This window comes from Serinus canaria, chromosome 3, assembly GCF_022539315.1.
Source record: "Serinus canaria isolate serCan28SL12 chromosome 3, serCan2020, whole genome shotgun sequence".
NCBI lineage: Eukaryota > Metazoa > Chordata > Aves > Passeriformes > Fringillidae > Serinus > Serinus canaria.
In genome coordinates, this window is record NC_066316.1 from 58,396,962 (window position 1) to 58,414,390 (window position 17,429).

General features: G+C 38.5%; 1 protein-coding gene across 1 annotated transcript in view; it reads left to right on the forward strand.

Annotated features, from left to right (window-relative positions):
- STX7 (syntaxin 7) overlaps positions 1–17,429 on the forward strand; it is a 31,499-nt gene that overhangs the window by 6,196 nt on the left and 7,874 nt on the right. The window contains exons 2-4 of the mRNA XM_030236087.2: positions 339–475; positions 14,690–14,759; positions 16,300–16,390. Of these exons, the coding sequence (XP_030091947.1) occupies positions 394–475; positions 14,690–14,759; positions 16,300–16,390 (243 nt within the window). The 5' untranslated portion in view covers positions 339–393. The remainder of the gene's footprint in view (positions 1–338; positions 476–14,689; positions 14,760–16,299; positions 16,391–17,429) is intronic.

The window sequence follows — 17,429 nt, forward strand, 5'->3', positions numbered from 1 at the left end:
TGGATTTTATTGGTGAGATGGGTGATATATGGTATGTAAATAACAATATGATTGGTTTGGCATGTAAGTCTTCAGAGGTTTTGGCAGTTTCAGATTAAACATACAGCTTTTTTTACTGGAATGGTAAATACAATGAAAGTTACACTCTTTGATTACAGTGGGGAAAATATATAAGAAGTTTGACAAAGGATAAATTCTATCTTTGAAGAACAGTGCTTTCAGAGAGGATAAACATTAGTATATGGAGATTTCTTTAATCTTCTCCCATGAATTCTTTAAGAAGATGAAGACCTTTATAAACCAATGACCAAAGCATAACTATTGTTTTCTGTATGTAGAGACTGTCTGTCATTTTCCTGTTGTGGATGACCGTGACAGCAGATCTACTCCGCCATGTCGTATGGACCAGGTTTTGGGGATCCTAATCAACTAGCCCAACGCATAACTTCTAACATCCAGAAGATCACACAATGCTGTAAGTTGCATTTGTGCATGTTTTGTGTAAAATTTTAGTAATGGTGGTGGCCCCACTCGAGGTGAGTGTCTCAGATTCATTCATGGGAATTAACTCTGACTCTGCCTACTCATTTAGTAGGTTTGTGGCACCCCACACAGCATGACCATTCCTTCCTTCATGTCCATTTTTAGCAGTGATCTGCCATGGCAAGTACAGATAGTATCACTCTGTATTCAGTTTTGTCCTGGCAGTTAAAGAACACTTTAAGGTGGTAGGTTGAGGTGTTTGCTGGCAAGGATTGAATCAAGTAATCACTGAAGCTTGAATTTTTCAACAGTGACAGAAGCTGTGGCCTTGCAGCTTCCCCTTGTCCCTTGTATGTCTTAGGTATGTGAATAAGATTCTGCAAGTTTTAAAATACCAGTGCTTAATTTCATGCTACTTAGTATTTTTTAGCCACCTAACTGGGGTATTCAAGCTAGAAGTTAATTAGGCTGCTGGGATTGTCAATCCTTTTTCCCTTTTCCACCGTTTTCCATTTTTTTTTTTAATGTGTGTGTATACAAAGCAAATACAACTTGATTCACAAACTGTGTAAAGTACATGGTTCATCAGAAGGGAGGTAGTCATGAACAACATGTGGCTAGTTTTGGTACATGTGTTTTATGTTGCAGGATGTGCAGGATGCAGAGTGCATTCAGAAACAAGTATTTTAATGTTAAAACTTCAAATAAATTTTAGACAGTAAAGTATGTCAGTTTTTATTAACATTTTGGTCTTTGTTTTGATGACAAATTCTAGAAATTGGTATTTGTAGCATGGGTTAGTGGAACAGATTGGGGTTTTTCCTATTTTTTCAGTTACATTTTCTATTTTCTTCCAGAAAGAATTTCTTAAGATCTCAACAGACAGGAACAAAAATTGCAATTTTGCCTTACTGAAAAGTTTCTGTACTTCAGGGTGGTATTTCCACAACCTAAAGTTAACAAACCAACTATGTAAAAGTCCTCATGCTTTATTTTCTAAAATCTACTCAGTGAATTCCTTCAGTCTGATGGCTACTAACTTGGTCTTCCAGAGGCAGCTGCCCAACTGTGACAGACACTGAGGCTCCAAGATGTGAAAAAAAGGATTTTCTGTCAGATGAAAACATAAAGTCAGTGATTGAAACTGGAGTATTGTGAATGTTGCTGAACATAATTAACTGTCTTGTGCTGGACTCAGTGATTCCTTCATCTCACCCTTCCCATTTTGTCCCTTCTCTTTCTTCTTCTGTGTCTCCTCCCAAAGCACACAAACAGCAAGCTGCCCATGCATAGATAGGAGATGTGCCAGAAGAGTTATCTTCAGTCCTGCTGTCTTTTGTTTCATGAAATTTAGATGGCTAAAGTCTGAGCAATAGATAGGTGGTACTGCCATGCCAAGACCCAAGTCCAAATGTCTCTTAGCCCCACTGCTCCATGGCTTCAGAAACTGGAACTTTGCTCTGAAAAGCTCCAGCCAAGGACTTTTCTAGTCCTAGTAGGGACACAGCTGGATTCCATCCCTTGCTCTTGTGTAGGTCTGACTGAGCTGTAACCACTCAGTTACTCTTGCAGTCCATAGATTTTTATGAGGGTCCGGATCCTATGTGTTTCCTGAACTGAGGTCTCTAAGGACTTATGGACTTTTCTAGCTTTTTTTCCCCTGTGTCTAATACCTGTGCAGCTTTCTATTGAAGTGTGTGAGTTGCAGGAACTTCCAGGTCAGATGGGAAGAAACTGGCAAGCTTAGCACCTGTTGTGCTAGTGAGATGCTGAACATGTCTCTGAGACTGCAGTTTATCATCTTGGTTAGGAAGGAAGGAAGGGGGAGAGACTGGAATCTTGACCCTAAATGCATGGGTTTCCATCTAAGCAGTTGACTTGGTTTTGCACTTCTTGGAGTACAAAAGGTTTTGCACACTTGAAGGTGTGTACTCTGATACTCTTGATTTTCAGAATGAGATTAAAGAGGAAATTAATTTCATTTCAGATCACCAGGCTACCTCAGGAGGTACCTCAAAACTAGTTCACACTTCTGCTAACATGCAAGCAAAGTGGGAATACTACTACAGAGATGGAGATGAGATACAGATTAGTTGAAAAGAAACTGGCCCTTCGAGCTACAAGCTGGCCCTTTAATTTGTTGGGGAAATACAGAACTTCCTATATAAGATAAATTGTGCAGCCAAGATTTTGTAATGCACCAGACTTTATAGGAAGTAGCATGGGTGAGAACAACAATCTTTAACATTTCTTCAAGGTTGAATTATTACATCCTCACCTTCCAAGTAATAAAACTGATCTGTTTCAAGATGAAATACATATATATTAAGTACCTCACTCATAATGCATGGGCAGGATGCTGCTGTTGTATTAATACTCTATATTTCCTAGTTCATCTAGTCCGCTGTTATTGATTGGCTAGGAAAGCTCCTCTCTATGCTGGTTTAGAACACTGCTTCAATAATTGTATCAGTTGCAAGATAGGATTCTTAAGATAGGATTCTTTTTGGTTTGGGTTAATGGAAGGACCTACACTAGTGTTTGGTAACATCTTGGTTAGCCTTTTAACTGTAAAGAACAGATTTTTTTTATCTGTTGATGCAATCATGCAGTTGATTGTTTCGTTGAGGGTGTGTTGAGAGCGATAAATTGCTTTTGCCTTGTACAAACCTTTGTTCAACTACTGCAATAAATGCTATCTGTACTGGACTGTTGGAGTTTCTTTGGAGGAGAGGGTGTTGGTGAGTCCTTTTTAGGACCTTGAAGATGGAAATTGAGCTAGCTAATGGGAAGCAGCATATGCTGCTCTCTGTACTGTGAATTCTCTTACACCTGCCTGTGTTTGAGATCCCCATCCATACAGCATTCTGTGTATAGAAGCTTCCCTCAGCTGTTCTTTAGAGAAAGATGTGCTTTGTTTCACTTTTCCAGCATTTCTGCAGAAATAAGTGTGTATAACATCACTTAACAACATCTAGAGAACAGTCTGCTTTGCTCAGCCTGAAATTCACGTTTTATCAGTGACATCTCTGAGCTGAGATGTAGGGAACTAGTCCATGGGGTATTTCTCTATGACTTTTGTCACAACTGTTTCACTGAGAAGCTGGAGTTGCAAAACTTAAGGCTGCTCTTGACATCCAGAGAAAGTGGTGGGCCTGAGGCAGGAGAGGGAGAGTTAGGCTCTCAGACCCACTCTTGGAGTTTTAGAGTATGCATGTGACTCTGAGCAGTGCTCTGAAGTTTGGGGAGTCTGAATCACATGTGCTCAAATGAGCTGCAGTGTTGTGTGCTGAACTTCAGTGAGGTCAGCAATGCCTGCAAGCCATGTCTCGCTGGTTTGGTTTCGGGTCTGTTTTAACAGTGATGAGAAGCAGATCTGCAAACAGCTAAGGGAACTTCAGATTCAAGAAATAAAGCCAAAGAAGTGTATAATAAGCTAGACTTCGAGAGCTGCTAAATTTCTATCTTACGAGAACACAGCTGGTAGTTAAGATTTGATGGTCTGTCTGGATCCTAGTCTAAAGTAACTGTAATTCTCATTTCAGGCCTATATTACATCTGTTTATAAAATCTAGGTGACCTACATTTCATGCTTTAAAAGTCCAGTGCATTTAAAGGTGGTGGTTGAGGTTTGTCCCTAGCTTTCTGAATATGAAGAATAAGAATATGGAGAGAGAATATGTGGAAGAATATATGTAGGATGTAAAGCTCCAACCTGTCTGGCCTTTGCAAACAGAGGACCTATTATCAAGGTGGTTTAATCAGTTTACTGAAGGAGCAGTTGTTCTAGAGCTGGATTTCACAGGTAGCACTCTCACCTATATTTGTCAGCTTAATGGCAGTGCTATTAACTTGAGACAAATCTAAATGCTTCCCTTCAATATTTCCTTGAAATATTTCCTCTTGTCTACAGCAACTGGGTAGACAAGGAATGAATGTGATGCACAGATACAAGATGATCTATCAAAACCTTTTATCTCTGTGACAAAACAAATTCTGCCTGCTTACAAAACTGTATTTCTACCAAGCATGTTCATTTACCCTACTGGGATATGCCTGGGAGCATAAGCAGATGTGATTCTTTTTTTCCTTTTTAAAATTTTTTTCCCTCCTCCCTCTCTTTTGGAAGGGCATACAATTGTATAAATCTAATCTTCCAACAGGTGGACAGATGAAAGTAGATTAAGTGAAAGAAAAAAAAAAAGCCTAATTTAAAGACTTTAAAATATGTAATTTTCAGACTTCTCACAACTGAAGATGAGGGGGAGCAGTTCTTTGAAATCTGACCATTTTCTGTGTTTTAAAGAACTGATTCTCTTTGTGTGGCTAAAAGAGGGAAAGCATTTTATTAAAAAAGATGTTCCCAAGAGGGAGAAAAATGGGAGTTGCATTCCTCTACAGGAATAACTTCACAGTTAAAAATGTAGGAAGGATACAGTTAGTGGAGTAGGTGCCTCTTCTGCTCAGCTGGAAAGATTTGACTCATGTCTCTGACAGGAATGGTGCAAGAAGTAGCCAGCCATGCTTTTTCCTCCCAGCTCTGCCATGTGTGGGGCACTGAGGAAGCAGGCTAGTATGCCTTTGTTTTGCTTTGTAGTTAATATTTTATTTGTAGCTACCAAATATGTTACTTGGAGCAGTCCCTGAAGAAAAGCAAGAATGGTGCAGGCTAGATTTCTAACTATACAGTCTCCCATCTTGAGCTGGGCTTTGGAGCCGCCCATTTAGAAGCAGTTTAGAATGCTGCCTTTTGCTTGGGAACACAGAACAAAGCCTGATATTGGTAAAATATACCCAGTCTTTAAATTTTAAAACACTTCTTTTAAAGCACTTTTTTTTTTTTCAAACAGTAATCAATCTAGAGAACCTACCTTAACTGTAGCAATGGATTCATATTCCTTCCCTACCAAACCCTTTCTTCACTTCCCAACTCTTCCAGGTAGTGTCAGCATTTTGCATAGAGTTGGTTGAGAAGCTATTAAGAATGGCATAATCTAGCCTTGCTCAGTATTGGTATGGTAGGTCACTGATAATGTATTTGACTTGTTCATTCACACTGCAGATCAGCCCAGCTTAACAAACACATTCTCTACATGCTGCAAGGTAATAAAAATAAAATTAAAAAAAAAATTTCAGTAACCACAATCCACATGTGGTTGGAGGGGGTCTGACTGACTTTGAGAGATACTTTCTCATGAGGGACTTCTGCTTTCTGCTGATGTCCTTTGCTGTTTGTTAATGCAGCACAAGTATCAATTCATATAGAGTACATTCCTGGAAGGTCAGCTTAAGCCAGCAGAGATCCCTCTGTCATGTGATACTTGTCCTGTGACAATAATTTTGTTCAATTTCTTTTGCATTTCAAATTTTGTATAAGCTACTATTCCCCCTGAATGTAGTTAAGATGGGAGTTAAATTAGATCAATCATATGACTTTGCCTGTAACTTTATCTGACTGTATAAAATAATAAATGTAGATTAAACCCTGAAAAATATTAACACTTTCAATGGATGCCTTTATGTTGTGGTTTAAGCCCAGTAGGTAGTTAAAATGTTCTGCTAAAAAGGCTGAAACATTCACGAAAATCTGTATCTGTCACTATATTTGAAACACCAGCAGGTTCACATGATTACTCTTGGCTAAAGAAGAGCACAGATGGGCACATGAAAAGTAAATGAGATCACTGAGGTGTTGAAATCACAGCCTGTATGAAAAGAAGATTCTGTTTTTTCTATATATAAAAAGTGTGGTTTTGTACAGGTGTGGTTCTAAAGAAAACAGCCTCCCAGTAGGACTTGTTGAGGCTTCTAAAAGTGGTATTGTCAGAAATTTCCAATTAGCTGCAGTTAACCAGATTAAACTTTGTGGGAACATACCAGCTGAAACAATTTTTGTATTATTATTGTTGCTGTTGTCCAGAAGGTTTCTTGGATATAGAGTGAAGTTTGTATAAAACCTGGAAAAGGCTCGTTATTTAGGGATTTTAAGAACCATTATATCCTTCCACATTTCATTTTGTGGACTTCTTCAAAGGCTGAGGAATTGAGGAGAAAGTTAGCTAATTTGAGTCTTTCTAAATGCTTGTCTTTGCAATGAGGTGAAGTTATGAAGCTCACAGTTCTTGTAGAAATAAATTTTTTCTCAAAATAGAAATAGAATACCTCAAGCCTGAATCATTTCCATGCAGTTCTTAAAGGTTTTTTTCTATGTAAAATAGCATATACATTTAAGAAAGCATGCCTCACAGATTTGTCTATGAATCTGAGAAGTTTTTTAATATTTTTATGTGTTTTCTCTTGTCTTTGTCTTATTTGGATGACATTGCACAAGAGGGGCAGGGATTTGTTTATCAGCAGAACAGACTGAAAAAAATGAGTCTTCCATGTATGCCCCAGCACAGTTTGTGTCAATATATGCAAAAAAGGGTGTTTTTCCTTGACTGACACTGTATTGCATTACAATTATTATAAGTAGCAGGGTGGCCAATGAAGACATCCACAATTTTACTGCAACTATTGCTTTTGTTGATGGACCAAGTATAAATGGACTCACCTTGACAAGATAACTTTTGCAAAACAGCCTGCACTTGCAGCAGAGAAGGGATGTGTCCAGTCCTCATGCTTCTTCCTGGCTCTAGAGAGTTGTATTTCAGATCCTCTTTAAGGTATTTAAAATACCTGTTGCAGCTGAGTTTTGTTGGATTTTCCTCCTTGTGGACAGGAGATTGCATAGCAGCTTGATTGTACAGGAAGCCCTCTATCAAATCTGCCCTAAAACTGCCCTGCTGGGTGCTGGACACCTGTCAGGGCTTAGAATAAACCCAGGTCAGTGATTGATTGTGAGTGACCCTGCAGTAGCAGCTACTTGGTGTGTTGTGTCTCCTTTCATGTCAGCTCCTGAGGTGGCTGCAGTAATGACCTGGCCTCTTAAAAACCAGACTTCCTTCATGGAAATGGGTTGGGTTATGGTGATTGTGCAGTTACTGTTTACTACGGAACTATGCTTCATTTTCATCATTTAATAAGCTACTGGTATTCTTTAGAGCAATGCTGAAACTTCTGGGTTTCAGGAAGTTACCAGGGACACTTTAGGATAAGAATATAAAGGGATTGATTTAATGACTTCACCTTGGCTGTGCTGTAATAATTGATTGCATGATCAGTTATTGTGCACTTTAACAATGTGTATTTAGTGTGTTCTACGCCCACATTAGAAGAACAGCCAATACTTCAATCCCCCCGCTTCACTCTGTCCTTGAAAGACCATTATAGATGGGAGTACACTAGAATCAAATAATTACATCAACACTGAAAAAAATGAGGGCAGATCCTGAACTTGAGGCATTGTTGCTGGTGTTCCTGGTCACTATGGGGCATGATTCTATTTAGAAATGCCAGAAGTTGTGACAAAATATAAAGAAAAGGTTACAAGACTGGATGTTTTCCCCCTAATCCAAGCATACTGAGTCTTTAGAGCTCAGGGGACAATCTTCAGGCCCATCCTCATTTTATTTTCTCCTTCCCACACATGCATCAGTTACTGTTTTTCTGTCCTGATGCATTCTCCTGTTTTAGAATAATCAGTATTACACACTGAGTTAAGACAGAATAAAGCAAATTACTTAAAACCAAATTACTGAAGTTTTTTGATATTTGATTTCAATTAGGTGAGTTCCTGGGGAGGCTTTTTGGTGTAAGCTGGTCTCTTTTGACTGGTGTCCTGGATTTGATTCCTTTGAGAAACTCACTCTTGTTTAAAGTAGGCCTAGCAAGACAGAACTGTGACATTGTGATTTATGTAAAATTTGAGGGAGTGAATTAGATTAATAGCTTTAAAGAGGGTCTTTCACAGAAAACTTATATCTGATGAAGATATTGCAACTAAGAGTCATTGAGTCATATAAAGGCTTGTGTTGAAAGTGACCTTAAAGATCATCTGGTTTCAACTCCCAGCCATGTGCAGGGATGCTACCCACTTTGCTCAAAGCCCCTCAAAGCCTTGTGAAGATTTCCAGAGATGGTTCGTCCATAGCTTCTCTGGGCAACCTCTTCCAGTGCCTCATCACCCTCATAGTAGAGCATTTTTTTCCTAAATCTATTATCTTCAGATTGAAGCCATTCCTCCTTGTCCAGTCACTAGGTGCCCTTGTAAGATATGTCTCTCTTAATTTTCCTTGATCTAGGAATGTTTTCTGCAGCATCTCTTCATCTTTTCTAAAGTACCCTCAGCTAAAGCACAGAAGGAAAACACATCAAATTGGATTTGAATAAATTGAGGAAGTTTGTTGTCCCCCGGCAAAAGGAGTTTGAACTGGTGTAATTTTAACAAATAATTCTTTTGTTCCAATAACCTGCTCTGAAGGGACTCTGAAGTTTATTGGATTCCACACAAATTAATCTGTAACTGGATGTGCTGTTTGTTGACTCACTTATTCAGCTGGAAAGAAGTAGGAGATTTCTTCATAGTTACCCAGCCGGTTGCAGTGCATGTAAGGTATTTGACAAAGCATTTCTGCAAGGTGACTGTGCTGGTGCTGTAGTCACTGCTTATTTGCCTTATGAAGCCTTAGTTGGAGCATAAGCTCACATGGAGCAAATGAAATATTGCATTAGGTGTACACAAAGGAACACTTCGCTGATTCTTTTTATTCTCCTTGGGCTCAGAAATAAGGAAAATGACTGAAAAGCAATGGCTTTAAATACCTGTTGTTGTTTTAGCCCTGTGAACCTCAGACAGTTACTAAAACCCTGTCTGTCACTTTTTAAGTACAGGATGGTGACAAACGTGGGACAATTACAATTAACATTCAGGAGGAGCTGTTCTGCTCCTTCTTCCTGTGAGATCTCAGTCCTTGCTGTTTTGTGAGGCAGGTTTCATTGTTCTTGCTCTTCCTGCTTGTCTGGTTCTTGTCCTCTGCAGTGCCTTGGTGTTTGTTGCTCATGTTGCTGTTGATGTTTCTTCCATGCACACCCAGCGAGTGCCACATTTTCCTGTGGAAGCGTTAGACCATAGCTTAATGAAACTGGGCAATGTGGTGGATCTGGCTGAAGGAAGCTGAAGGAAACAGCTGCTGGATGGCTATAAAGCAGTTTGGTGTGAATCAAGTAAGAAGTGAAGTTACTGCAGTGGGGTAATAAGCAGCACTCATTAAACATATTTGCCCTCAGTTTCATGCTTTTGTATTGAGGTATATTTTTTTAGAACTCTCAGGATTATGTGGTTGATACATGTCATTGTCCAACTCATAAAGCTGCAACAAGCTTGGTCATGGCCACTTGGAGTTCTAAAGTTTGGTTTTCCAAATGTGAAATAGAACAGAGTTTAAGGTAGGAAGACAGCTGATTGTGGGTAGCTTGAGAAAGCTTCTCTCCTGTATGTGGAGTTGCTGGTAAACATTGCAAAGTAAGACCATCCTCAGTTTCCTTTGTCTAATGCTGTAGTTGAACATCAATAACAGTGTTTGGACACTTCTCAGTTCTGCCAGAGAAGGTAGTGACCTCCACTTTGTTGTTCATTTCCATTCTCTTAGTTGATGCATTGCCTTTCAAACTTTAGGATTTTACTGAAGGATTTGGGTGGGGATTTTTTTTGCCTCTTCTACTGCAGCAATGCTATGGTGTTACACCTTGTACAGTGATTACTAATTCACAGTTTGGGATTAAGATTATTTTCACCCATGATATTGGAAGAAAGAAGTTGTTTGCATTTTGGTCTTCATTGCATTAATTTATTTGTGCCTGTATTTTAATTTTATTTTCCTATGCCACCTTTTAAATGTTCTGATTTCAAGGACCAGAACCATCAGTTATGTCAACATGCATTTACCTGTAGTAATGAAACAGCTTTGCAAATTTGTCTGAAAAACAAGGCAAGATGAGGAGGAAGGAGAGGAAGCCTTCTTCTTTGCTTGCCAGCCTAAAGCAAGGGTAGTTGTGTGATCCAGTATGTGAAACGTGGTTTTATTTATGAAAAAAATTGTATGTATTACAGATCATCCAGGAACATATTTCTCAAGTACTCCTACCTGTTAAACATTGTAAATATTTCCACTCCAACTATATCTACTTCTATGACTCTTGTAGAGAAAAGGAGGTCTTTTATATCAGACTACTTTCCTTTCTTTTGTTCTCCTTAACTAGTGGAAGAGCCTTCCACTGACTAGAAATGAAACCACTGTTTGGCTTAGTAAAAATAAACATGAGCTGACTCTTGAATAATTTTCTCTGTAGGAATTCAGGTTAGGTCTTAATTGTTTCTCTGGCTCATCATTAACCATGTCTGACCTGTTCCTGAGCATGTGACCAGCCTTAGAGAAGCTGAGTAGCTTTTATCAGCTAATAGTTGTGTATTGTGACATCTAGATCAGGAATGCTGCAAAGACAAATGAAAAGTCTTCTTAATGTTATGGTATTGCTTCTTTCTAAGACAAGACTAATTTTCAGGTGAAAAAAAAGGGATTCCTTTGCATGCAAGACAGCAGTTTCTTGGGAAAAAATGCATTTTGCTTGCATGCTGTCATGTATCCTGCTTCCTGCTCTGCTCAGTTTCCAAAGTGTACTTGCTTTCTTCTATTGCCAGCCCACAGCTGGCAAGATGCTGTTCCTGCCAGTGCAGTGTGAGCCCTGACAGAGCTGTTGATTTCCATTCTATGCAAACATCTGCCCTGATGTGCAGTGTGAAGTGGCTGCAGGACTTTGCAGGCTGTTGCCATACGCCGGTGACTTTGGTAAAGAACGCCTGCATGCACACGTGGTGTGTGCCCTTGTGCAGCTCCTGAGCAAAGTCCAGCAGCCACTGTGTATGCCAAGGAGCCTGAGTGCTCATGTGACCCACTGTCTGACTTTGCACTGAAATGAATTAAAATCATGCACAAGATCCAGTCAGTCTCTGTGGCACGATTGGCAATGTCCAGGATAGGAGGGACCTTAGATTATTCCTGTCTTTTGGAACTCCTTGGGATGTTTGAAGAATTGGAAAATTGGGGAAGGGAAAATCATAAGGAACCTGTCAAAGCTGGGCTGTGATCTTGGGTCCCTGACTGTTACCAGTATGTTTGCAGTTCAGTGCTAGGGCTTTGTGAGCTAGGCCTAAGCCTTTGGCTCTCTGGGACACTTGAGTGTTACTGATGGACTGAGGGGACCAGAGTAGATGCTGTGTGCTGTGATCTGCCAGCCTGAGCTCCCTACACAGGGCTGAAAAGCTAGCTAAATGAAAGAAGGAGGCAGTACCCTTATGAATACAACCATCAGCAGTGAAATCAGGAATTTAGGACCTTCTGTTTTCCAAAGAGTAATCCCAGTTTTTCAGCAGTTTTGCTTTCAATTGCCTGCTTGGTTCTTCTCCCTGCTTGTTTCACAAATGGAGCAGTGGAAGGAGCAAGCAGAGGTATTTCTGCGGTCCAGGAGACTCTAAGGCTACCCTTGAGGAAAGGAAGGGATGTTGTCCTGTGATCTAAGGAGTTGCAGAGCTAGTTCTTGCTTTTAATCAGATTCTGTGAGACCCTTTCCCTCTGTGATCCCCATAGTAATATCTTTAATCCTGTTAAAAAATTTTGTTCAACTATCACTATAAATTGAATGCCTATATTTTAGGTGGCTCTGTAATTACATCTATAATATTAGATGAAATATTTGAATGAAAAGTAGCTACAGTGAGAAATCAGTAAAGCCAAGCCAAACCAAAAGTGTTAGAAGACTATAAAGAACGTATTTTTTAGTCTGTGTACATGCCAGCTTATTTATATTAATACAAAGGAGTACAAAGACTGGATTTCTTGAACTCATCAATCTGTACGTAAATACTATAAATCAAGATTTCAGGAATGTCAGCTTCTCCACTTTCTTTGGCCCTACCAACTTGGTTTTGGCTTTTTTATGAAGCATCTTGCGGAGTGCTGCTGAAGGCTATTGGCCAAAATTTACTTTTTCTGCTCTTTTTTTCTATTTACTCTAATAAGCATTTTCATTTTCCTATGAAAATATTTTTGCTATACTTCATATAAACAATAATTTATTTTTTTCAATAATACCCATCATTATGAAAGGTTAAGGTGGAAAATGCTGAATTATGGGAAGCACAGAATATGCTATTATTTCAGTCCTTAGGATTTTTTTGTTCTAATTTTTCCTCTTGTGATTTGAAGTCCTATTAGAAATTTGCTATTTTTACGCATACTTACAGACTTCATGGTAAAATGTGTTTTCATTTTGTGTTAAATTTTTGAATCACAAGACCTAAACTGCCAAGAACTCTGCCTTTGGAATTGTATATCTGACCAACTTGCAGTACTGGCTTTTAATTTTTTCTCAATTATCTACTGTGTTCAGCTTTAGAAGTAGGATAAATATTCAGTTAGCTTGGAATGCAAATATTTTAAGTATAGGCCATGTTTCGGGGAATTTTTATTTAAAACACAAACCTGCATTATCTTCACTTGCAGTGTAATAATGCACCTCTAGGTGGCTGTAGGACACACCGATTTCTGTCTGTCTGGGTTTCCCTTTCACTCTCCCTTTCAAAGTACGTAGGAGTAACCTAGCTCCTCGGTCTGGAGTCAGAAGGCAGAGCGCCTTGAAACAAATACAGGATAGTTAGTGTTCAGTTTTATGGATATTAAAACTCCATATTCTTGAAGAAAACACCAGCCAGTTATCTTTTTGCTTATTTTAAAACAATGCATTACACTGGCCATAAAAAAGAAGCTTAATTACCCCGAGCTCCTGTTAATCAGTGTTTGTGAGCAGCTGCAGCTGCCCAGAAGTGCAGGCAGACGGGCACTGTCCTGCCCAGCAGGCAGGAGGCAGGGGAGGGCTGGTCCTTAGTAGCCAGTGGTGACTGTAGCCAAAATCAAAAATCTTCACTCATGTTTTGCTGTTTTTCAGCTTGCTTAAAATACAAGCTGCATGAAACCCATCTTACAGTGTTCCGCACAGAAATTCTTAGTAGTTTATGCCATTTAGTTATCTCAAAAACACTTGCCTGAAGTATTTGATTTTTTTACCTCATGTAAATCGAACTTTCCCGTTTTGATGTATTCATTACCTGGGTGTGCACACCAAGTATTGGCTATAGCAGTTGTCAGCATTGGGATGTTTTGTAAAGTAGTGTAGATAATCCAGTATCAGCTATACAACATTCACTGGAGACTTGTTAAGAAGCAAAGATCAGAATTAATATTATTAATAAAAATGCTTTAAGGAATTGCAGTTTAACTGGTTAACATAACTCATAGCTTATTTTGTTATCTTACCTGAAGTTCTGTTTCCTGCAGATCACTTCTATAGTGAATAGAAAAATACTCTCTTTTTTTAATATGTTTTTCTTCCTTATGTAGGGTTGCCACTTACTGCATTTTTAACTGTGTTTATGGAAAAAAAACATAGTGAACTAAAGAAGTGAGGATCCCACATAATATCGTACCATATCTATCTGTGTGGTATACCAGTCTGCCTGGGAATAGCCACAGAAATACAGAGAAACTATAAGTTTTGCAGTGTGAAAAATTACCTATCCTTTAAGTTTCTGTCCATTTTTCTCCTTGCTTTCTCACATGTCAGTAAAATATATTAGGCTGAAAATAAGGCTCAGACAACATGTCACATCTTGCAGTTCAAAACTAAAATGTTTAATGAAATACACTTTAAAATCACTGGCAGTTTTTATCCCAGACTTAAAAACATAGGATTCTTAAAATTGCAATTTAAACCTGGACACATGAGTTTCATTTCCTTTTTAATGTATTGTTAACCCATGAATGCTTTATTGCAGTCCCTTCATTGATGCATGGATTCTGAAATGTTTGTGTAAGATAATGTTATACAAGTCTTCCATGTGGTTTTCCAAAGTGTTATATATAAAATAAACCAGAATATGATGTTTATTTTAAAAAATATAATAAAACCGCTGATTCAGATTTACTGTAATTAAATCATTGAATAATCTTTTAAATTCCCTGTTTCTACGTAAAGATTTTAATACATTGCTATCCTTCATAAGAAACCTCAGGTTTTGTCTTTGACATGGCAAAAATAATTCAATAGTTGCTTTGGGACTTACAAAGGGAATCTTTGTAGTATGTTGAAAAAGTCCTGCATGTCCATTTCTATCAATTTATTTATATGGCTTTAGAATTGTCAAGCAAAATGCACTGAACTGAACAGCAGTTGTCTCTACCCCATTCAAATTTTTCTTTCTCTTCACAAACAGCTGCTGAAATACAAAGAATACTCCATCAGCTTGGAACACCGCAGGACACGCCTGAGTTAAGGCAACAGCTGTGAGTACTTCACATCATAACACTTAACTTTATTACATTGTAAACAATCTCCTCTTAGGTGATGAGGTGGATTTCTGTTAGGCAGAGTGTTTGATTTCCCTGAGAAAGGTGAGCATAGAGAAAGACTTGAAACTTAGGTGTTGATATGTACTTTATAAAGTAGGGTAGACTGTAAACCCAAATTAGCTGATTTGCCTGTGCACATTGCCTGCAGTATCAGTGGATCTATAAAACCTGTACTGTTTGTTAGCAAAGTGGCACTAATAGAAGGCAGTATCACTGCTCAGAAACATACCCCCACACCCCTGCACTCCAGTCAATGCTTCCAATCTGCTTGTAGAAGTGTCACAAGGTAATGAATATATGGATGGGTTTTTTGTGAGGTGAAATACTGGGAGAGGAAGGGGAATATAATTTTTAGCGATTTTTAGCTACAGTAAGGGGTGACATTATAGAATAAATACCTACCAGAAATAGTAACATAACAGAAGTGAAATCAGACTCCAAGGCAGATGCTCTGCTGGAGGTTAGTCACATAAAGGTGGACTTTCTCTAATATGCCTCTAGGAGAGACTGCAGCTGCTCTCTACTTTTCTGCATGGTCTAATAAACCAGTATGATTTTTTCATTAAATTTCTTTACCACATTAATCTCAGCATCACAAATGCACATAAACAACATGTGCTCATCCTGGCATTTTTTGTGTGTTTCGTGCTTTGCTGTGGCCTATGACTAGTAGGAGGAAGTGTGTGTTGGACCAAAGTTGTGATGTTCATTTTGGTGAACAGCCAAATTTCTTCATAACAGCCTGAGTTTAAGGCCCATAACATTAGCCAGTTACAATTCACAGGGGATATTCTACTGGAGACTGAGAATAGGTGAAGAGCAACATACATACACAGTTGATGCAATAACCTAACAAGAGCTAGGCATAAATTCACACCCAAACAGCGCAGAAACTATTGTTAAGGACATGCTTCAGACGCTTATTGGGATAATTTATGTATATATAGTAAACTTGCTTGAGTTTTTATTGGTCTTTCACTTGTCTGAATATTTGGCCTTTCCAAGTTATTTGATTATTTTAAATATTGATGCTGATGGCTTGATAATAGCTTTCCAGATAAAACCTTTTTATATAGACCGGGTGGGGAAGATGCCAAAGCAGTTAAAGAATTTGAGTTGCTTCAGAAAAAAATAAAAGTGAATATTGGTAAAGGATTGTGTGATAATATCTGAAGTATATTTATGTATTCATAATGACTACAAATGTATTACTGCACATGAATAAAATAGAGGAAACATAAGGGCAAAAAAAAAAAGTGACTCATTATTAATTATGCTGTCACACTACTAATACACCTTCTTCAACACCTCTCTTGCCTGGAATCTATGATTTCATGCCTTTACAGCAAAGAACAGAATAAAGATGGCTTTGTATGCTTCAGAGAAGCTTTCAGTACTGATGTTTATTTGAGAATCAGTGAAATTCAGCAAAGTAACCTGATTGTCTCTAATGAAAATTTGCATTTGGTTTTAGGCAACAGAAGCAGCAATACACCAACCAACTTGCCAAAGAAACTGACAAATACATTAAAGAGTTTGGATCTTTGCCTGCAACAAGTGAACAGGTATAAAACCAAAAAGCATGGTTTGTTTGACTAATATGTTGGCTCATGTAAAGTATTTGAGCCACTTCAGTTCTTTATTCCTGTTTTCAAAGCACTGTTTAGTTAGTTAGTCAACACATTTGCACAATGCAGGAATACACTAAAATGTAAGAATATTTTGTTGCTGTCCAGACTTGTACCAAACTTGTTTTTATGTATCAGGAATGAAGTATGACTCAAGTAGTGGGAATCAAGGCAATGTGCTGTGCCTTTCTGCTTTTTCAGGTAGCTGGACACTTTGTAATCCATTGCAGTTATGCTGTATCTGACTCTGTCAGCACTCTGACTGCTTCCAGGGTCAAGGAATTGTGTGCCACAACACTGTTCACCCACTGTCTGAATAATTTGATTATCACAGTGTGTCTGTTCTGCATCACTCAGATCAGCATATGCTATGTCTTGTCACAGGCTTTTCCTTTCTCAAGAGGACTAGACAGGAGCTGTTACTAAATCAGCCTTCTTTCCGAGGTGTGTGTAAAATCTTTCAGTCAGAAAAATGTGAAGTGGCTGTTGTGGTTAGCACACTCTGGTCTGCCCTCCTGTGGTTTCTTATCCAAGCAAAATCTGACACTTAAATAAGGGAAGAACAACAAGATCCTAGAAAACATGGATTCAGGTTATTGTCACTGAAACAACTAGCCTGGTCTGCAGGTAGTTAGTAAGGAGCCTTTGGAAAAGTGAATGGCCTTGAAACAAAGAGTTCAAATGGCAGGCCATGATCCATGTGTGCTCATCCTGTCAAGCTGTAAACTTCTAACAGCAGTGGTAGAACTTGATCTTGGTATAGAACCTCTGGTTCAGCCAAATATCTTTAGTTTGTTGGGGTTTTTTCTGTTTGCTTATCATGGAGTTGAAAAGTTCACAGTGGAATGTTTTACAGTTTAATTTTACCCTTTTATCAAAGCTATTTCGTAATGAAATGCATAAATAACAGATTCATGAATGGCAAATAACAACCTTTCAGAAAATTCTAAGGGTTGACGAATGCATATATTTAGGA